The following is a 23,297-nucleotide window of genomic DNA, read 5'->3' as shown; positions in this document are numbered from 1 at the left end:
GGGTCCACTGCTAGTCCTCTATACAGCTAGTTGGTGTCTTGCTGCTGTGGAACGTACCTTCCTCCGTAGGTCGTTCCACCTCTTCCTGATGTCATCCCTTGTTCCGGGCTGCTGTCCCACAGCGTTGACCCTGTCCACGATTTTCCGCCATAGCTCCATCTTCCATGCAATGGATGTCTGCTGCACCTGTTATCCGAATAGCTGTGGCTCTACCCGGATGATTTCCTCCACCATGACCCTTAGTTCCTCCTCTGAGAACCTGGGGTGTTGTTGCGGTGCCATGTGTGTATTGTGAGTGGTGTTGGTGAGGGTGTGTGGGGTGCTGTGTTGGGGTTTATGATGTGGGGTGCATGGATGGTGTATAGGTGATGGTAGTGTTTGTCTGTGGTCTTGTCTGTGGTCTTGCTATCTCTCTTGTGGCACTTGTTTGTAATGGTAAAGGTTTGTGGGTAGTGTGGGAGTGTATGTGTGTCAGATGTGTGTTGTTCAATTGTCCAATGTGGTGTTATTTTGTTAGGTTGTGTGTATTTTGAGCGCAGCGGTTTGTACTGCCAATGGTTTAGCGCCACTGAAGTCCGCCGCGGCAATTCCTGGGTCATAATGCTGTGGGCGCAGTTCTGTTGGCGTAATGGGGTAGGTTTTGCTACCGCCAGTTTATCACTGACCTTTGGGCTGGCAGACTTGTGTGTGTGGCTGTAAAGTGACAGATTGCTATGTGTGGGTCATAATATGGATAGCGGTAATCCGCTGCGGCAGCAGTCAGCATGGCAGTAAGTGGGATTTACCGCCAATGTCATAACAAATTTCAGTGTTTTACTATTTTAGAGGAGTGAGCTAGTTATCCTAGTGTAAAACAGTGCAACAAACACACCACTACAAACACACGATGACACAGACACTCAGGTGTGTGAGAGCCACACATCTGCACACTTACACTGGGCCTAAGACTTATGTAGTGTATACCCTGCAACAACCATATGTGGGCAATCTATAGAAGATGGAACTGCATGGTATAAGGGGGAGTTGTGTAATAAATACATGACACTACCCTGGTGCTTTGCAAGACAATTGACTAAGGGACTCAAGCTTGTCCTACAAGGCACCCACAGGCACTTTGTGATGGACATACAGCTCAATTATAAGTCTGCAATGTTCATGTGTTGAGTAATCCATCACTGATTTGGCAAAGTTTTCTGATGGTATCAAATGTCCCATTCACATTGCCCCCTAAGGCGGGTAGCCCCCTTTGCTGACATAATGGCAGGGATCATGTGTGTGAAATCATGACTGACACAATCCAGGTAAATATGGTAGGCTGGCAGTGTCTTGGCGTATCATGCATGACACTATGCCGGGGCACAGGTGTCACCATGGCCCCTGAAATGTGTGACTTTTGATGGTTATACATGACTCACCAGTCATCTGGCCTGCATTGGTATAATGGTAGGACATGTGAAATCCATGCCTAGACTAGCGCAGTTACACTTCATTCTGGTTGAAGACAACCTGTCCACAAGCATTGCATGCAGCACTCCAGCATATGCTACTGTCATTCAAGAGCGGTGAACAGCAAATAGAATGCCAATGGGGAACTCACCAACCGGGCCACTGATCTCGACACCAAGCTGATCAAGCAGATCCTGTTCCCTGGCCACCAGATCTGCCCAGCGATACTTGAGCTGGTGCTCATAAAAACCCTTTTCAGGTCGTAGAGCACCTTGCCCCACCGCAGCCACTTTGCCTCGGTCTGGTAGTCCTGCATGACCCGGCCCCCCATCTCCAACATCATCAGCAGGTAGTGGGCTACCAGCCACACAAAGCCACCTAACTCTCCCTCTCCTATCCTGGTCAACCTGGTCAACCTCCCCCTACAAGACATATTTTAACTGGAAAGGTTGACCACAACTACTTAGAAAAAACAATTCAATGAATATAACAGAAACTTAAGCCCAATAACTAATCCCAACTATCCCATCTTAACACCTATCTCCTACAGACACCCCACAGTACAAATACAAATATACACAAAAAACACACAAATTTACAAACACTGGGACAAAATACAGACAATAATTAACAAAACACGACAGGCGGGACACCACAAATTACAATACGCAAGGAAATCACAACCACCAACTCCAGAACACAACCACACAGTCAAAAGAGGCACAGCCTGTAAAGAGAAAGTGAAAGTACACCCACTGTACCATGCTTGTAAACAGGATTTCACATTGCATCACTTTCTGTCCCTGTGCGTCACGTTTTTAGTTATGTGTGTATTCATATGACACATTTGACATTTGTATGGGTATTTTTGACGCATGACGCACGTGCATCGTTTTTATTGACGCATTACCGTTATGCATTGAATTCACTGAAAAACAGCATTGAGAAGAGTGCGCAGGTGGAATTCACGCTAAGGGCCCATGTGTCATATTCTTTGTGTTTGCAGATGTTTTAGACACATTTGCGTCAATTGTTTTGACTCAATTACTAATTGAGTGTTTTTGTTCCATTGTCTTTAGATGCATCCTGTATCAACAAGCAAATGGCATAGGCCACTGCTGCAGTGTGGCACATTGTATATGGCCACATGTGGTAGTCAATGCAACAATGTGATGAGGGTGTGATTGGTCTGTCACACCGAGTCCACAGCATGCAAATAATTGCACGTCATGCATATGTATGCATGTGTGACAACTGTGTATCCATATATGTATGGCAGTCAGTACAATGCAATAGTTCTGGTTTGTGATTGTGAATTGTGTTTTTGTATGTGATGTGTGATGTTGTCATACAGAGCATAATATTGAAGACGATGTACACAGCTCAAGCATTGTTGATGATGGCTGAACCAATGCTACCTAGGAAATGTTAACCGACAACTGTCTCCTTATGTAGATTTGGAGTTTATGGTGACTTGTGTGTGGCCTACACATATGTCTGACATGTGTACATCGTTGGTACATACTGTATATGACACATTCCACCCAGTTTTGACCACAAATGTTTGATTAAACTCATTGCATTTAGCAATGGTTGTTCATATTGTGTGGTGGACCTGCACCTTAGCTGCACATGTTCTCATCCACACTGAAGTGCATTACATAGATGTGTCCATTCAATGTGTGAGGTCATATGTACCCTGTTTCAGGATTGGGCCCCATGGCAGTGGCAGGATAGATTACAATGGATGTGCTGCGCAGGCCCCACATCTTCCATTGCTTCTAATACCTGAGCAAATCATGATGACCATTGTTACCAATTATGCCCCAACCCATTGTCACACATGTTCAATTCAGCCATTGCAACTCACACACTGAGTTGTGACAGTGTTCTAACTTTCTAATTTTGGTCATCCACTACCTCATGTGTGGGCCCCTTGCATACTACCTATTTGGACATGATGTAGTTGAGTGTGATGAGCTATTGATGAACAAGTTGGCAACATAGTTGTACAAGATATGTTGTGGTCCATAGATTGTGTCCTTCACATACCAGTGATGAGGCTATTAGTGATGTTTGCTATGGTGGCAGTACAATCTTATACATCACATATCATGTTGCAAAAGTACTTGTCAGATTCGTATTTGTAACATGCTCCCTGAGGTTTGACTCACAATCCTATGGTATATGTATTAGAGTTTGAAGAGACCAAAGCAGAATTGGTTGTATAAGTGAAGTGTTTATTTACAAAATTGACAAGGTGATTTAAGTGGTGCTTAAGTGAAAAGGTTTTCAACTATGTTCTGTCTGCGGCATATCACGGCAGCTTTGTTGTGCTGATCCTCTTCATTTCTACACCACCATTCTCCTCCTCCTCCTCAGGCAGGTCATCAATCTGGTCATGCATGGGGACGTTCATCCACACACATATTTTGTGCAGGATAGCACATGTCATGATGATTTTGCAGACAATGTGTGGGACATATAGGAGGCTGCATCCTGTGATGTCCGGGTACCTGAATCTTGACTTCAGTATGCCAAATGTCCTTTCCACGATACTCTGTGTCTTACGGTCTCCCTCATTGTATGCACACTATGCTGCTGTGCTTGGGTTTGCAAATGGGGTCATAAACCATGGCTGTATGCTATAACGCTGATCCGCTGCAAAAGATAATAGGAGTAAGTTGTTGTTAAGGCTCGCAACAGGTTTATCATGTAGCACGGCAGTTGTAATTTTGAGGTGCTTGTGACTCATATGTGTTTGTGGTATGGTGTGAGGTCCTTGCCACAGGCAAAGTTTTCTTAGAACTGTGTTGTTGGACATGACCATCTTGAGTATTGACTCAAGGACCTGGGGCATATGATTTAGTATCCTAAGTGATGGTCAGTGTTTATGTACCATTCGTTGTGTTGTGCACCTTTGTATCAGTGTGCTATCACTAGAGGGGACATGACACATCCTCACAATACAATGTGGTCAGATGTGGTGGCAACATGGTAGCACTACAGAGATTGGACATCCCAGCCATTTTGACATGTGTTATTATAAATGAAGTGCAACACTTATGCCCATTTTAATGAGTAAGTGACAATGCACAACACAGCTCCAACATTGGCAGCACTGTGCTGCAATATTTTGACTATGCCGGAATGCACCATATGTGACATGTTACTAGGCAACTCTTTGTTGTCCCTTGCACCAGTGGCTTATATTCAGCCGTGCACCGACACTACCAACCATGCACCAGGGTGCTTGGCTAGCTGCCCAGTGGAGGTGGATGTCTCTGTGCAGGAAGAGACACCTCCCTATACATATGCTGTTTTGATGGACAATTGGCTCTTTCTGTGTGCAGCAGTATGCAGCATGCATTGGTTGCCACATTCAGATAGGTTCAAATCACAGTCTCCTTCCTTATTGCAAGCTGAAAACGGCACCCCTGGGGTGGAGTTTGATGTTGGCACTGCCTCGGGTTTTAGGTGACACATCTGAGTCATCATCATCATGCTATGTATCTTGTGGTGACAGACCTGCAGCAACTCACATCATACACCATTTCCATGCGAAGTGCTGTGAGGGAGGGTGGCCAATTTCCAATGTGACTTCATGTCACATAAGAGTGGTCATCCGTAAGCTTGTACATACAGTGCAGGCCATGACAATGGCACTGGGAACTCTTATATAAGTCCCTTAGTGATCCTGAGTGGCAGCTGATGTTTGTGCCAGCCATCAGGTGTCCAATAGTGTGTATCCCATTGTTTCAGGATGATCAACATCAGCATTTATACTGTCAACACATGCACAGTGCAGGCTATGGGATGGTGCTCAGCTACTTAGAAAACATGTCCCTTGGCACAGTGCATGTGAGGTTAGTGGTGGCCTCTATACTCCTACAGGGTACCACTATCTGCACTGTCTTACAGCGATTCTGCCCAATGGTGGGCCATTTATTGTTTATGATACAGACATGATGGTGTTGTGGGTCAGTAAGTGGTGCATGTGAGGTGGCACCACAGTAGGTGTGGTGCCACTTCTCACAAATCTGGCACATGGTATGTGATGGGCATTAAAGTTGTATTTCTATGTGTGTGAGCCAATGCGTCAGACAGATGTATATGCACACTACAGGTAAGTCAGGTATGTGTTGATGGGATGTAGTTGGTAGTGGCAGTGATTTGCATGACATGATTTGAGGGATCTGTGCCTATCTGAGACTTACTTAACATGGCCATGGTGTATGTCATTGACATTGCTGTGTTATTTTTAGTTTGGTGGTGTACTGTGTGTGAAAAGTACATAGTAGGCAACCTGTGGGCACTTGTAGTGGTTTGTGTATTTCTACTGTTGGCAAAGGGTACATCTCTGCACCTGTCCTTCTCGTGGTGTGCCTGACAAGTTGTAGGTGTGTTACGTACATGTGGGTGTATGTGTTTGTGGTGTGCATTGATTGTGCTGTACTGCAGCATGGTGCATATGTGATGTTAGCTGCATATCTTTGTTACCCTGGCCATGTGTTTTTGTAGTGGTGGGTGTCTTGTGTCTCCTATACGGTTGGTATGTTGTGTGTACATTGCTAGGTTTGTTGACTTATACACCAATATGCCATTTCCATATTGTCCATCCTGGAAGTGTTCGTTGATCCTGCTGTGCCGGAATATGTAGGCGTCATGCACACTCCCAGGATACTTGGCCAAAATGTTTGTGAATAGTCCCCGGTGGCCCACTATGGCCTTCACATTGATGGAATGCATGTGCTTGCGATTCCGGTGTATGTCTTAGTTGCTGCAGGCGGCATAGTCGGACATGGGTGCAGTCAATTGCACCAAGCACATGTGGGAAGTCAAAAAATTGGTAGAACCCCTGTTTTATCTCCTGCTGTTTTTGCTGGGTGTTGGGGCAGCTGATGTGTCCGGGTGTCAGGGAGGTTATTGTGCTTTACACCTGTGGCAGGAACGCAGAGAATGGCGGCTGTGACACACCAAGAACTAGGGTACCCGTTGATTGAAATGAACCACTTGCCAGCATGTGCAGGACAGCTAGCAGCTTTGTTACAGGTAGTATGTTGTGTGGGGTCTGCAAGCTGACTGTGATTTGTGGCTCGATGTGGTGCAGCAGGTGAAGTATGGCTTGCCAGTTGGAGGGTTGTCCTGTTTCTGAATACCCTCTCCTGCTTTCTGCATTACCTTTGTGGGCCGCGTTGTGGTGGTGGTGGTTGCTGTCGTTGTTACTGTCCTCTGCGTCATCTTGCAAGCTGGAGCAGTAGCACTTTCATCTTGTCCTGTGGGTTTGTGATGTTGCTTCTTTGTGTTTTCCTTAAGTAGTGATGTGTTTGCCTCATTTCAACGCCTAGTCTGACCCAGGAGTTAAAATTTGACTCAAATTGAAGTTAACATCATTATTTGGCTCCACCTCTTCCTCAGTGAGACTGCTCTTGTACCACGCAGTTGCTGAGTCTTGCATCAAACGTTAAATGGAGTACTAGGCAATCCAGATGGTTACCAATGCGGCCTGCAAACTGAGGATTGCCTAAGTAATCAGGGGCCCAAGAGTTGTGAGTCCTAACGATATTAAAAGAAACAAACACTATATTTTCCACGCAAATGAGATTTAAAGAGAGTTCTAAACCAGACTACGAATCCAAGAGTGGCCCCCACTGGAGAGTGGGGCTATAAATACTAATATCCTTTCAATAAAAAACTCATTCACCAAGAACAAGGCTACTGAAGCTGAAACCCGTAGGTGGTACTGTTTGGCGAAATGTAAATATGATTATTATTAAATATTTTGGATATGCTAAAACTCTGGGGAGTGCAGCGTCATTTCCTTTGCTCTGACTATTAAATGGGGCACATGGTCTAGCCTCAAACGCTTGCACCAGCAGAGAGCGCGCACAGTGGTTTGACCAGTTTCTGTGCATATATATATATACATACATACACGCAAAGTGTTTTGCCATTTGTACTGCGTATATATATATATATATATATATATATATATATACACATATGCATATATATATATATATCTATATATATATATATATATATATACATACATACATACAAACATATACGCAAAGTGTTTTGCCATTTGTGCTGCAAAAGTTTACTATTCAAGCCAACCTGGAATGAGCAAAAGTAACCCCTGGCACATGTTTTGCTATTGTTACAGCTGTTCGGGGAGGTGTAGCTTTGCCATACACAAGGGAGCCCCAGTGTAAGCCAAAACCCTTTCAGGGTTAGAGTGATGCATAAATTAAGCAAAAATTAACAGAGAACTCTGAGTACTTCCCAGGTTTAAGTGGAGAGCAGCTCCCAGGGCACCCAAGCACAATGTTGGAGACCACGGGGGAGCTTGAAGGCCCCCGGAGTCCCATCCAGCTCCCCACCTCCTGTAGAAGTTGGCATTGCTGTCACAGAAAGGGAGTTGTTAAAGCAGCTCCACCTCTGTGAAAGCAATGTTTCTTTTGTTTCCCTGCCTGCAACTTGCGAGTCTCCCTTACTGCTAGTGGATTGTTTGCTGTGACTTAGCGGGAGCTGTCAACTTCCACCAAGTCACAGCAGACAGCTATGTACCTGGGGTGGGCACATGAGGACAAAAGGAGCTGGCCCAGGGGCTCCCCAGGGACATCAGTGAAATGGCGATGGGGGGCAACATGGCCCCTGCCAATGTCAATAGCCCCTGGGAGGTGGTGGTTCCAGGGTCTGCCACGGACCCCCTATCTCTTTCTAAATTATTCCCCAGGGAGGTGGTGATCCCCGGGACTGCAGGGAGGCTGAGTGCCCCCCCGCATTATAAATTCTTAATGCCCCAGGGAGGTTGTGGTCCCCAGAGCTGCAAGGGTGTGTGCACTTGCTGCATTGCATTTTAACAATGCCCCAGTGAGGTGGCAGTCCCCTGGGCTGCGGGGGCCTGGACAGTCCCCTGCATTCTATTTACTTAAAACCCTGGGGAGGTGGTGGTCCCCAGGCCTGTGCGGGGCCACCCACCTATGTCATGAATCGTCCTAGGGAGGACAGGAGGTTGTGGTCTCCGGGGCTTATTTAAGCCCAAGAAGGGGGGGGGGCATGCACCTCTCCTCCGTTCTGAATGTCCCCAGGACCTGGCCCTTCCAGAGGTCAAATAATACAAAAGGGCAGGAGAACCCACTTTAAAAAAAAAAAACATCTCAGGAAAATCAGCGGATCTGGATCTGTGTATTTTTTCAAGGTTTTTTTCAAAAAAATGCTTTTTAGCCCTGGTGTGGTCCATAATGGTCTCCTAGACCAAGGCTCGGGGATCAGGGTGACCCTACCTTGGCTCTTTTTCTTTTTCTTTTTTTCTGGGAATTGGCTGCTGCTGAGTCCCAAGATGGCTACCAACACTTCCTTGTTGAAGTGTTGGCAGCCAATCAGATATCTGCACAGGGACAGTCAGATCCACAGGAGATCCGCATCCTCAGATATCTATATTTTTTTAACCCCAATTTCTCAGAAACTACTGAATGGATTCATACCAAATGATGAAAAGCATGCTTTCTGGACCAAGCGCTAGCTTTCTGCTGAGTTTGGTATAATTCCGTCCAGCTGTTCAGGCTGTAGTCTTGTTCAAAATTCCTATGGGAAAATTGTGTTTTGAGACACCCCTTTTTCTTGGCCCACACTTGGCCCCCACTTGACAGATCACCCCAAAACTTTCAAACCAGCAGCTGAACTGACCAAAGTATACATCTGGAAAATTATGTGAAGATTTGTCAAGTGGTGCCAAAGTTATTGGCAAAACAAAAAATGCTCTGACTATGGAAACTAGGTCCTAACAAGAAACACCTCCTGGCGAAAGCCAGTAGGTAATATATATATAAATATATACACATCATGATTTAACATCCAATTTTGGAATGTGGAGTCATTTCAATCCTGAGATCTTGGGAGATATGCAGTAATCAGGTGGTATTGACAGTGATGTTGAGTCCATCTGAATGCAGTGATCTTCAAAGGTACATCCAAAGGTTTTCTCTGGAGTCCAGTAATTCTTCCTTTAAGACATGTTCCCCTGAGAACATTTTCAAATTTAATAGCACATGGTCCACAAGGTTAAAGTAGTTGCCTACATGCTGGTCAAGTTACTGAATCATGTACAGGGGTCATTCACTGCTTGGTCTAAATAGTGTCGTTTACAGCTTTCTTGTTGGCACTGAATCACATAAATAATGCATGTTGAGCCACATTTAATATGTTGTCTTAGTCCATAGATCTTATTGTAACAGAACTAGTTACTGATGATGTTTCTAAAAGGTATTCATGTGTGATACACCTTTTAGATTCATAGCAATGAACCTCTGCATTTGTTAAAGCTTGCTTGAGTTCAACTCTCACAATAGGAGATTGTAAATTGGGAGGTCTGTGGTAAGCAATGACTGGTGGTTTTAGAAAAATGTTTTCAACTTTTTCACAAGTGGATAATAAGGGAAATATTTTTGCATTATGTTTCTGTATTTGGGAGCAGATGGATAATAATCAACTATAAATGTGGTTCTGTCACTTTTGTTTCTGTTGTTGGTATTCCAAATAAGTGCCTCCCTGGGTAACTGTAAACACTTGTCAATGTATTGCTGTATGGTATGCAGAGGTTAGCCTCATATTTAAAATATTTCAGCAAGCTCTTTAGATGTTCTCATCTTATCTGATGCACTTTTGTAGAGCGCATGACTACCCTTGTCATCCCAGCTCTAACAAAGCAACACAGATTACGCCACTACGCTTAAAGAAATGAAAGATGTTTTTATTGTCAAATAGTTCGGTTTTCAGAGATTTCTGGAATGCAACTCCATTGTCAATTATCCGCATTCTGTGAGGAAGGGCATTTCATATCTTGGCCACATTGTAGCTGAAGGAGCACCCTCCACTTCTAGCTCTTCATATGGTTGGGACTTTGACGAGTGTTGCATTAGTGGATCTAAGAATTCAACTAGGGGCGTAGAGTAAGACTACAGATTGATAGATGGGCGAGCCTTTAACTAAAACCTTACAAATTCCCTCTTATTCTGAGTGCTTGGCTATAGATGATGCTCAATTCAGTGTGGTATGGTTGACAAGAAATCTGGTTTATATACAAACGAGCATATAGAAGCTTGTGGTACAGATCATTTACATTTTTTGATTCATAAATGATGAGTAGCGTATCCAGAAAAGGGAGAAGATATTTCTGTTGAGTATTGTTGATGGCGAATTTGATGGTAGGATGGATACTGTTGATATAAGCTGTGAGCATTTCCAGTTTCCTATTTCCTGCATTCCATATTACAAATATGTCATTAATGTATCTTAGCCGTACCAGTGGTTTGATGCTAGAAGTAGCAAGTACATAGTCCTCTAGTTTGCCAAGGAAGCTATTTGCTTAGGATGGAGCCATCCGAGTGCCTATAGAAATCCCTTGCATCTGCAAATAGTGTTTACAATTAATGGTAAAATTGTTGAATTTAAGGATAACTTGCAAAATTGGTAAGCACGTTGGTTCATTACTTTTTCACAGTTATTTTACTAAGAGCTTCAGATAATGCTGTAAGACCATCCTCATGGGGTATCTTTGTGTATAATCAAATTAATCCAGAAGTGTGTCATCATGAAATGTCTAGGTTAGGTTTAATTTTTCAGTAACCTTAAAGAAGTGACTTGTCTGGAAGGTAGCTAGTCAGATGTACATTAGAATTTTATTGTTGGAGTATTCTGCAAGTCTGCATCTTTTCTCAAAGGTCTTTAGGTCTCTTACCATTTTGGCTGTATTATAGTCCTTAAGCACAGGCCAGAGTTAGAGGCCTTTGCTCGAGAGGTTTGTTTCACCAGGTGATAGGAGCCCTCTAGTCTAGTTAAGTCAGTTATACCATCTAATGTATTTAAGGGTGGTAGCTGGCTGATGCAATGTAGACTTTTTTGTCTTATAAACATTCTGTTTGTTTTATGCTGTTTACTCACAGGATTTAGATTAACAAGAGAATATCCCAAAACAGAATGATTTATGGAATGACAAGTTGATAGGAGCCCACTAGTCTAGTTAAGTCAGTGATACCGTTGAATGTACTTAAGGGTGGTAGCTGGCTGATGCAATGCAGACTTTTTTGTCTTATAATCATTCTGTTCCCTTTATGCTGTTTACTCACAGGATTTACACTAACAAGAGAATATCCCAAAACAGAATGATTTATGAAATGACAAGTTGGAAGAGGCTGTATTTAAAATCTTAGAGCCTAATTTATATTTCAGCTAATGGGTTACTCTGACACAACAGTGACGGATAGCCTGTTTGCCGAAATCTAAATCGTATATGATATGATCTAAATTAGGCAATTAATGTCTCCTTTTAGCTTTGCAGATTTAATTTCAAAAGCATTCCTGGCTGTCATCAACATTATCTTCAAATCATGTTTATGCGGCTGAGAGAAAGCCATAAAAGTACAGTACCTTAGTTTGAAAGAAACAGATCAATACAGGAAAAACATTAAAATTTGCTCATGATGAAAATGCTATAGGAAGACCATAAATCTTATACAATGACTTGTGAGTGTTTAATAAAGACCCCCGATGATGTAGGAAACGTGCATCTCCTGAATGCCGCTCTAACGCCAGAACTGCTCCCTGCAGTCAGACAAGTGGCTTGGAGAAGCGGTGATCAAGTGAACTCGCATGAGGTTCCCTTTGATGTAGTGAGTATCATGGGATCCTGTGACGGGTGGGCAGACGGGCACATAGGGGGGAGCCTCATAATACCAAGTAGATCTCCTCCCTGCCCGCGTGACTTTGAAACCATATCAACTTGATGCACCCATTGCAACTGGATATTTTACTGCCCCTTCGGTTGATTTGTGGCTCAGATGCATGGTTGATTGATAGGGCCCAGATAAACAAGGGCCCATTTCTAGGCATACTATAAAATACATATGACTGGGACCCTGCAGCCTTCGTTGGCTTTGTGTCCTGCATATAGAACAGTAGTGGCTGTTTACAAAACACATAATAGGTATTAGACATAGACTGTTATAATTTCCCAAATCTGGTACAACATAAATGAGTTTCTCAATAGGTTTTTAATTAATACTTGTTAAGCTTTCTTTATAGTCTTCATGGTGTCTTCTCATAACAATTACATATCACGTTATAACTTTCAAAATATTGGAGGCCCCCATGTTGGCCTTTTAAAACAAATTAAGGGAGAACTGGATATGTGCTTCCACCTACCACCTCTTAATGTACATCTTTGGCACCTCAATACAGTAGGTTTTTATATTGTCTCCCTAACAGTGTGTGACTATAAGGGACTTGTCCCTTCCCCAGACCAGTGGCTGTTACCCCTCCATTATTGGGTAAGGACTTTTTAGGATGTGTTTTAGCACAAAGTGCCATACGTTGCACAGTATAAGGTAAGGATGCACTGATAGAAGCAAGTATAGTATTAGGAACAGCATCTTGTTTCAGTAATATACAGATGCATGTGTTACCATGTTGCACCAGTACAAGCACTATTGTGTGCAGTGGTTTGCAGTGTTTTTAGCAATAATTGCAGCACTAATGTGTGCAGTGGTTTGCAGTTTTCCACCTTGCATGCTCACCGTATAGTTCTGTTATGTACGGTGACATAATTTGGCTGCACATGTTTAAATATGTAATTTTTCCCTATCAGGTATTTTTATGACAACACACCACTCGGGTAGGATCTGAGTGTGTTCTCTGTTTTTAAACCTTCTAATAGACATAGGTGCTAGTTTGCTATATAGCTAGGAATATATAGCCCTGAAGAATGCCCAAGACCTGCACAGGCTCAGAGTAACAGCAGAAACATGTCATTGCAGTTCTGGATGACAGGACAGCGTCGTCCGTATATAGACTAGAACCGGGCAATTTCCAATTTGTGGCACACCTTTCCCTTTGTTCAGCCTAACAGACACTTGTCTTGTCGGTAAAAGGAGTGGGATCATTGCCCCTCTGTGCATATGGATGGACAGCTGCTGATGAATTGTCCACCCTTTCTCCATGATTAACCAAAAATATAAACATTTTGAGCAGAGTGTAAGCTAGTAGATTTATGTGGTTGAGTGAAATGCAAGTGCTGCCGGACAAATGTGGATTCATAATCCATAGGACACAGTCCAAATATACACATAGTAGGGTGGATATGTGTGTTGTATATGAAGCTGATGGTAAGGATGAGAAGTAGCAAGATTATATCAGGATTATTTCAGATGATTGGGAAGTGATGAGGAGATGGGGCAGGGCTGTCCTATCTCAAGACAACAGTTTGCGTTGATGGTGTAGTCACTGGGACACAGGCTGAGGGAGGTGATGCTGGAGTGGGGGATCACACCTGAGGTAACCTGAATTTTGATATTGGTGCTGCCTCAAAATATGGAATGCTTTGACGATCTGACCTATGCACCGACAAGGGGAAGAGAAGGCTATTTTTGCTAGTAGGTCTAAACTAAGATGAAACAGGGATCTACCAGAAGCTGACAGTTTCTGATAGCTCAGTATACAACCGGCACACACAGTGAAAAAGCAATACATCTATGACATGGAAAAGTCTTGAAGGGTTGAAGATCTCAGTGAGATTCTGGAACACACTGCCCCTCTCCGTTATGGGACAGGTAGCACTTGCCAAGATATTTTTTTTGTTTACGTGCTTGTAAGCACTACAGTACTGAATGGGCCCATGAACACAATCATCCTGCCATATAAGTCAGGTCAGCTGCCAATTTCTGAAAATACAGCTATTTGACTATGAAATAGTACTTTTTTTACTTAAGAAAATAAAATAAGCACTGCACTTCAAACAAACGCCTATAATTTAGACAAAAGAAACTATATTTTATGTTTTTCACCTTTCAGAAAATATAAATGTGGTGCCCAAGACAGCGTATCATTTTCACCAACCACTTACACTACTGTCTTAAACCTGCCATCCTTAGGGTGGCTACCCCAGACTTTTTGCCTTTCACATCCTGTTTTAGCTGTACCTTTTTGTTGGCCTTAGGACTCTGAGCTCTTTACCAATGCATACATGTGCTAAAGTGCATGTTCTTCTCCTCTAAAACATGGTAACATTGATGTATTCACAATTTGCATACTTAATTTATTTGTAGATTCCCTTGTAAAGTGGTATACCATATACCTAGGGCCTGTACATTAAATGCTACTAAGGGGCCTGCAACACTGATTGTGCCATCCACTTATGTAGCCCTGTAAACATGTCTTAGGCTTACCACTGCAGGGCCTGTGTGTTCAGTTTCACTGCCACTTCAACTTGGCATTTAAAACCCCTTTCCAGGACTTAAACTCCCCTTTTCTTACCCAACAGTCACCCCTACTGTAGATCATAAGTAGTCCATAGGGCAGGGTACCACGTAAGTAAAAAGCAGAACATTTACTTTTACATGTCCTGGTAATGAAAAGCTCCCAAAATTGTTGTACCTTATTGTGAGGCCTGCTCCTTTCATAGACAAGCATTTGGCATTCCTTAATATACATTAAAGCTTTAAATCATGATCAAAAAGGAGTAGCTGATTCATGTTTGATGTCAATGTTATGGTAATGATAAATCCTCTTTACTGGTGAAGTCGGATTTAATATTACTATTTTAGAAATGCCACTATTGGAAAGTGGGCATTTCTCTGGTCTCACTGCCCTGTGTGCCTACAGTCTGTCTCCAATATACATCTAGCCTGGGCTGGGTGACAGCTACATTTGTGCATTCCCTTCAGACACTCACAACACAGGATACTCAACTGCATCTGCATTCATATGCATATCGATGGGTCTTCCTGAGGAGGAGGTTGGGAAGGGCTCACACTTACACTTCAAAGGGCAGTTGCCTGAGCCCACACAAGAAGAACGATTACCTCCCCCCCCTCCACCAATGTTCTGGAGCCAGGACTGGGCTGAAAGGGGGACATGTACTCTTCAGAAAGATCATTTGAAGTCATACCCACATCAAAGGCATTTGGGGGTGTAAGACTGGGTCTCGGACCCCCTGAGAACAGTATAATTCTGTACCAGGAAGAACCTCTGCAGGAGTGAAGGATCGCCACTTTGCTGTGTCTGACTGTTCCTAGAAACTGCTTCCCTGTTTTGCTGCACTGCCCAGATGCCTGCTGACCTCTGCCCTGCAAAGCGGGGCTACAGACTGCTGACAGAGTGACTACAAGGGCATGATGGCTTGCTCCCTATTCTTCCCGAGGTCTGAGGGACAATGTGGACAAGAACACCCCTTCCTAATTGCGACTCGCAGACCCTTTTTGCGATTCAGTAAAGAGATTACCGAATCGCAAAAATGGTTCTGTAATCCCAAATAGCATTTTCCACGTCGCAAATGACCAGATTCGCCATTTGCGACGTGGAAAATGCTTCGTCCATGTGGCCCTTAATCCTTTTGACAGATGTAATAGTGCAGCGGGTGATTGGCTGTTATCTTAGGGTCTTTTGAGTAACCATTTCATCAGTTCCGTAAAATGTATTTCCAGTTAAAGTCACGTTATAAGCTAATTACTCTCGTTTAAATCAGAGTCCAGAATGCGTAATTAATAAATAAGTATGTTGCAGTCAATTAAAAAAATATTTAAAAACGAACTAGTTAGCTAAAATTAGCTCAATAAACTATCGTGTTTAGATTACTTTCCAAAGTTGATACGAGACAACTATATAGAAAAAAGTATACGTTAAGCATTTATTCAATATGTCACGGGCGCTGTTTCATTTCAAAATGGTGATAAAATCAATCATAGTGCGCATTGATCTAGTTTACGAAGATAAACGAGCCCAAAATCCTTTTGTACATTGCCTAAAAGACTTATGACTATCTAAGTATGTTCTAGCAGACAATATTGAACTGTGAATACTCCCGTTTAAGACAGAGTAAGAATCTTGCGGAGTCCCAGAGAGTTAATCGGATCAAAAAGCCGACTTTTGTGAGCACCTACAAGAGAAGGGCCAGCACACAACTAGAAGAGAAGGACTTGCTGATATGTTCTGCAAAACAGTCTCTTGCCTGTAAGCATGCGTTCTGAAGCTTTTTGTCTCGCAGTTGTCTGACCAACGTAGTAATGCAGCAAAAAAATAATTTTAACGCAGTAGTTTACTGTTTTTTTCGGCCACAGCTACGCATAGTCAGAACAGTTCAGCCGATAACCAGACTTTCACTGCTCCTTAGGCAGGTTCAGCAGGCGAGCCTAGAGCATGAATCTGTGGGCTACGCCTGTCTTTGGGTAACGAGACTGCCGGTCATGTTATCTTTCCAAGCATGCATAAAGTACGCCATCTCAGTTGCAGTGCAGGAAACAGGCAGCGCAAGTACATGCTACACAAATAGCTTACTGAATAATTATGGCATGGGTCTGTCTTTCCTTATTGAGCCAGTGCCTGCTCTTGGGGGTCAAAGGGCGTATGATTTTGTGAGGGGGATCTAATATGTTATAAAAGATGTAAGTGAGAATATTAACTTCAACAAAATCCCTACACAGCAGTAGGTTAATGCTTTCATGGTCATTAATAACGGCTAGTAGTGCAAGAAGGTACTTGTCTTGGCTTAGTTTATACATATTTTGATAAATGCAATTTCAATAAAACAGGGTCAGTTTAACCAGCATAAAACTGAATTAAAAAAATAATCTATCTCATTAACAATAATCTTTGCCTACAAAAAACGACCCTCTGTGTTTTTACCATTTAAGACAAACAAGGCTACTGCAGGGAAACTACAATACCACAATACAAAGTAAGTATATAGATGACAACTTTAACACAATGGGAGAAAAAACGATGGACGTTACCTTGCTGTAGGAAATGGCATCAAAGAGTTGCCTGACCTCAGCTGGAGTATTGATTTCTGCCGCCTTGGAAGAGAGAGGATGAGAAGTTGCCAGTGCGTCAAACCCCATTGCTGTGTAGACATCATTGAATAATATCATATCTCTCTGTAAAAGGCAAGAGGGTAAAAATTAAAGAACCAGACATGCTTTAAATTACAGTACCGATGATTTTGTAGATTAAATCAGAAGTTATGATTCAGAAGTACACAGAGAGTTCTTCATTAATAGTTGTTAAATAAAGTAGACCGGCATGAAGCATTGCCTTAAATAATGGCAACAAGCTAAATTGTCGTTGGTTTCTTAAGTATTTGTCATAAGTAAATTACTGTCTATAGTCATGGGCTACAGTGTTTCGGAGCACCTGTATCCACCTTGCCATATTCAATTATGATTTTTTGATTGAGAAGTGAAGTCTGTCGGAAGGTAATGCAAAAATCAGAGCTGAGCACATCTCGGATGATTTCATTTGACCCAAACTCTCATCAGTGTTTGCCTGATTTCTTATTGTCAAGCATCTGCAAGACATAGCATAAAAAGATGTGTGGTGTTTGAACGTCCAGGTGAGTCCCTTAGCCACAGCATGCAACTTACCAGTAGCATTTCCTGCCTTGAAGTTTTGCCTGATGACCATAAATCAGCATGAAAACCAATTTGTCATTAAATGTGAGCTTAGTCTTATTAGATCACAAGCAATGAGCAATAAAACAAACTGCAGTGATTTGCCAAATGTAGATATTACATTTCAAGGAGCAAAAATCAGTCTACCAAATATGTTACTGCAGATGGCTAGTGTTGGAAATGGCCATTTGCCTTCCTCCTTCTCTTTCTGACCTCATTTTTGCTGGCTTTAGGACTCTGCGCACTTTCCCACTGCTAATCAGTGCTAAAGTGCATATGCTCTCTCCTTAAAACATGGTAACATTGGATCATACCCAATTGGACTATTTAATTTACTTATAAGTCCCTGGTAGAGTGCACTATATGTGCCCAGGGCCTGTAGATTAAATGCTACTAGTGGGCCTGCAGCACTGGTTTTGCCACCCACTTAAGTAGCTCCTTAACCTTGTCTTAGGCCTGCCATTGCAAGGCCTGTGTGTGCAGTTTCACTGCCAATTCGACTTGGCATTTAAAAGAACTTGCCAAGCCTAAAACTCCCCTTTTTCTAAATATAAGTCAACCCTAAGGTATGTCCTAGGTAACCCATAGGGAAGGGTGCTGTGTAGGCAAAAGGCAGGACATGTGCATGTGTAGTTTACACGTCCTGGTAGTGTAAAACTCCTAAATTCGTTTTACACTGCTGTGAGGCCTGCTCCCTTCATAGGCTAAGATTGGGGATGCCCTCATATATTGTTTGAGTGGTAGCTGCTGATCTGAAAGGAGTAGGAAGGTCATATTTAGTATGGCCAGAATGGTGATACAAAATCCTACTGACTGGTTAAGTCGTATTCAATATTACTATTTTAGAAATGCCACTTTTAGAAAGTGAGCATTTCTCTGCACTTAAATCTTTCTGTGCCTTACAATCCACGTCTGGCTGGGTTTAGTTGACAGCTCCCTTGTGCATTCACTCAGACACACCACAAACACAGGATACTCAGCTCCACTTGCATACATCTGCATTTTGAATGTGTCTTCCTGGGCTGGGAGGGTGGAGGGCTGACACTTGCATGTCAAAGAACAGTAGCCTACCCTCACACAAAGGACTGCCACACCCCCTACTGGGACCCTGGCAGACAGGATTGAACTGAAAGGGGACCTTGTGCACTTCTAAGCCACTCTTCAAAGGCACCTTTGGGTATTTCAACAGGGACTATGCCTCTACCAAATATGTTACTGCAGATGGCTAGTGTTGGAAATGGCCATTTGCCTTCCTCCTTCTCTTTCTGACCTCATTTTTGCTGGCTTTAGGACTCTGCGCACTTTCCCACTGCTAATCAGTGCTAAAGTGCATATGCTCTCTCCTTAAAACATGGTAACATTGGATCATACCCAATTGGACTATTTAATTTACTTATAAGTCCCTGGTAGAGTGCACTATATGTGCCCAGGGCCTGTAGATTAAATGCTACTAGTGGGCCTGCAGCACTGGTTTTGCCACCCACTTAAGTAGCTCCTTAACCTTGTCTTAGGCCTGCCATTGCAAGGCCTGTGTGTGCAGTTTCACTGCCAATTCGACTTGGCATTTAAAAGAACTTGCCAAGCCTAAAACTCCCCTTTTTCTAAATATAAGTCAACCCTAAGGTATGTCCTAGGTAACCCATAGGGAAGGGTGCTGTGTAGGCAAAAGGCAGGACATGTGCATGTGTAGTTTACACGTCCTGGTAGTGTAAAACTCCTAAATTCGTTTTACACTGCTGTGAGGCCTGCTCCCTTCATAGGCTAAGATTGGGGATGCCCTCATATATTGTTTGAGTGGTAGCTGCTGATCTGAAAGCAGTAGGAAGGTCATATTTAGTATGGCCAGAATGGTGATACAAAATCCTACTGACTGGTTAAGTCGTATTAAATATTACTATTTTAGAAATGCCACTTTTAGAAAGTGAGCATTTCTCTGCACTTAAATCTTTCTGTGCCTTACAATCCACGTTTGGCTGGGTTTAGTTGACAGCTCCCTTGTGCATTCACTCAGACACACCACAAACACAGGATACTCAGCTCCACTTGCATATATCTGCATTTTGAATGTGTCTTCCTGGGCTGGGAGGGTGGAGGGCTGACACTTGCATGTCAAAGAACAGTAGCCTACCCTCACACAAAGGACTGCCACACCCCCTACTGGGACCCTGGCAGACAGGATTGAACTGAAAGGGGACCTTGTGCACTTCTAAGCCACTCTTCAAAGGCACCTTTGGGTATTTCAACAGGGACTATGCCCCTACCAATTCAGACACTTCCTGGAGAAGAAACCTGAACCAGTACCTGCATCCTGCCAAGAAGAACTTTCTAGATCCCATGAGCCCTGCCCTATGAGCTTTTAGTGCCTACCTTGAGGGTGATGTACAAGTACTAAAAAGAGTGTTTAGGCCTGGCAAGACTTTATTTTGCCAGGTCGAAATGGGCATTTTCAACTGCACTACAGTCTGCAATGGCAGGCCTAAGACATGATTTTCAGTGCTACCTTAGTGGACAAGACCACCCTATACCATGCTCTGAAGCATATGTCTGGACTAGAAATTCCTTGGAGTAGTTGCTTGTATTGAACACTCATGCTGGGCACATGTCCTCCTTGAAGATATCAGAAGCTTTCTGGCACACCTCAGGACAAATCAGCTTCTTGGGCTGCTTCTAGGAATTCAGTTCAGTTAAGGGGACACCCATGGTGCCATACCCCTTAACAATTTTCCTATAGTACTTAGTCAGGTCCAAGAAAGCATTTACCTAGATCTGGGTCATGAGGTTTCCCAAGCCTTAATAGTCAGTATTTTGGGATCAAGGGGCTGCAGCTTGCCCCCACCAACTTGGTGGCCCAAGTAAACACAGGGGCTTGGCTCTATCTGCTGCTTACTTGCCTTGATTCTCAAGCTTGCCAAGTAAAGGATTTGAAGCACTTCCTGGAGTTGGTGCAGGTGATCATCCCAGCTGTGGCTAAAAACAAAAATGCCATCCCAATAGGCGGCACTGTCGCTTTCCACCCCAACCAGTAGCTGCTTGACAAATCTCTGGAAGGTAACAGGGACATTTTTTAGTCCAAAGGGCACTACTTTAAATTTAAAGTGGCCCTCGGGGTGGAGAATATCAACCTCTCTTTAGTCTCTACAGTCAGGGTGATCTGCCAATACCCTGATGTCATGTCAATCAGCTCCTAACTGATCAATCAGCTCATCGACTTTGGGGATGAGCTGAGCATCCGTCTTGGTGTCTGAATTAAGTCCTAGGTAGTCCACACAGAACCTAGGTTCTGGGGAGGTTCTTGGCGGGGCAGCCTTGGGTGCCTGTAAAATTGGACTGGATTAGGAACTATAGTACGGCTCAATCACACCTAAATGCAACATCTTGGATACCTCATTCTTCCTACTAGCTTTCAACTCCTTGGATAGCCTGTAGATATTATTGTCGACAGGTATGCTGTCCCCCAAGTCTATGACATGGGTACACCAATCAGTGAGTCCTGGGGTCAGTGAGAAGAGAGAAGAAAACTACTCCAACAATTAGGGACAGACCCTCTGTTACTCTGTGGTCAGGGTATTGGAGAGGACAGCTCCTTCCACCATCACATCTTCTCCTTGGAAGACAGGGGGTCTTGGATGGGGTTGCTCTTTTCCTCCTCAGCATTATCTGTCACCAAGAGTTTAGTGACTTCATACCTCTCAAGTAGGGTTTGAGGTGGTTCACATGCAGGTGAACACCTTTTTTCTGCTTGTTCAACTCACAAAGCCCAGTCCACCGATCCTTAAGGGCCCAGGGCATCACAGGCTTCATCAACTACGCCTTTTGGTCAGGGTGATGAACCACCAAAGTGGCCTTCTGATCGTCCCAGTACTTTATGACTTTGTGGCTTGCCTCCAGGTTCTCAGAGGCCTCTTTCCATGTGCATTTCGCCTGAGACCGGAGGGACAACATGTAGCTCACTACATCATGAGGAATTTTTTTTGAAAATTGTTCCCATCCCTCTTTTACAAGACTGAGAGGTCCACACATGGGGTGACCAAATAGAAGTTCAAAGGAACTGAACCCCACTCCCTTCCGACACCCTTCCTGTTATGCAGTGAGAAAACATGATAAAGGGATGTACACTTATGGTTCAAGAGCTCCAATAGTCCCATGATCGTGCATTTCAGGGACTTATTGAACCTTTTCACAAGCCCATTGGCCTGCAGTGTTATTGTGTGTAGAACTTGTAGGCTACCCCATACTCATTCCACATGGACTTCATATATGTATGTATGTATGTATGTATGTATGTATGTATAGGTGTTCCTAAAGCGCATTCCGGCCTTGCCATCGAAGCGCTAGAGGCAGTACAGTGAGAGCCCAACGAGAGAGTGAGAAGCAAAGCCAGACCGGCTAACGAGGAAATAACCAAGTTTTCACCAGTCTCCTAAAAGTAAGAAAGTTCTCCTCCTTCGTGATATCCCAGGTAAGAGAGTTCCAGTACTTAGCCGCCGCCACAGTGAAAGCTTTTTTCTCCCCATCTTGCTCTACGAGTGCGACAGACATGAAGCAGATACTCATTTTTAGATCTGAGTTCACGACTAGGGCAGTGTCATCGTAGTCGAGCAGCTAGGTAATCTGCTCCACCTCCATGTGCGGCATTGAACGTTAAGCATAGGGTTTTAAAAATAATCTGCTTCGTGACCGGAAGCCAATGAAGGCGTTTAAGGCTATTGCTGTCTGAAGCCGAGCGAGGGAGATCTAAAGTCAGTCGGGCCGCATTGTTTTGAATCAACTGAAGTTTACTCAGTGACAATTTATCCAGGTCCTGAAGCAAAGAATTGCAGTAATCCAACCTGGACATAACCAGAGCCAGAATGACTGTTACTCTCTCCTCCTGCTGCAAGTATGGCAGGATTTTCCTTAATGTTTTTAAAATCGAATAGCTGGATTTAACCATAGCATTAACTTGAGGCCTAAAACATTAACAATTATCGAAAATAACTCCCAAGTTTTTGGTAGCAGCAATAGGGGAGGGAAGCTTCCCTAACTCCGAAGTCCACCAGCGGGTGTTCCACACCTCATGGCTGAAGCCAAACAGCACAATTTCTGTTTTGTTATTGTTAAGCTTTAGCCAATTCTGGCCCATCCAGCGACTGATCTCACACATACAGTTACAAAACTGATCAGCCACTTCCTCCCAGTTGTTCCTGGACACTGGAATAATCAGTTGAGTGTCATCCACATAGGAGGTGGGCATAAAACCGTACGAATTAATCAGTTTGGCCAAAGGAGCAATATAAACATTAAACAGAGTAGGACTGAGAGCCGAGCCCTGTGGGACCCCGCATGGCAGACAGAAGGCAGGTGCCCTAAAGTGAGCCCAACTCACTGTAATCGGTCTGTCACCTAGAAATGACTCCAAGATCTTAA

At 43.5% G+C, this 23,297-nt stretch overlaps 1 protein-coding gene across 1 annotated transcript in view; it reads right to left on the bottom strand.

Annotated features, from left to right (window-relative positions):
* LOC138284183 (aminopeptidase Ey-like) overlaps positions 1-23,297 on the bottom strand; it is a 432,258-nt gene that overhangs the window by 274,771 nt on the left and 134,190 nt on the right. The window contains exon 7 of the mRNA XM_069222681.1: positions 17,235-17,378. Within this exon, the coding sequence (XP_069078782.1) occupies positions 17,235-17,378 (144 nt within the window). The remainder of the gene's footprint in view (positions 1-17,234; positions 17,379-23,297) is intronic.

This window comes from Pleurodeles waltl, chromosome 3_1 (assembly GCF_031143425.1).
Source record: "Pleurodeles waltl isolate 20211129_DDA chromosome 3_1, aPleWal1.hap1.20221129, whole genome shotgun sequence".
Taxonomy (NCBI): Eukaryota; Metazoa; Chordata; class Amphibia; order Caudata; family Salamandridae; genus Pleurodeles; species Pleurodeles waltl.
The sequence above is the reverse complement of the archived record's forward strand: the minus strand, read 5'-3'. Positions and strand labels throughout refer to the sequence as shown.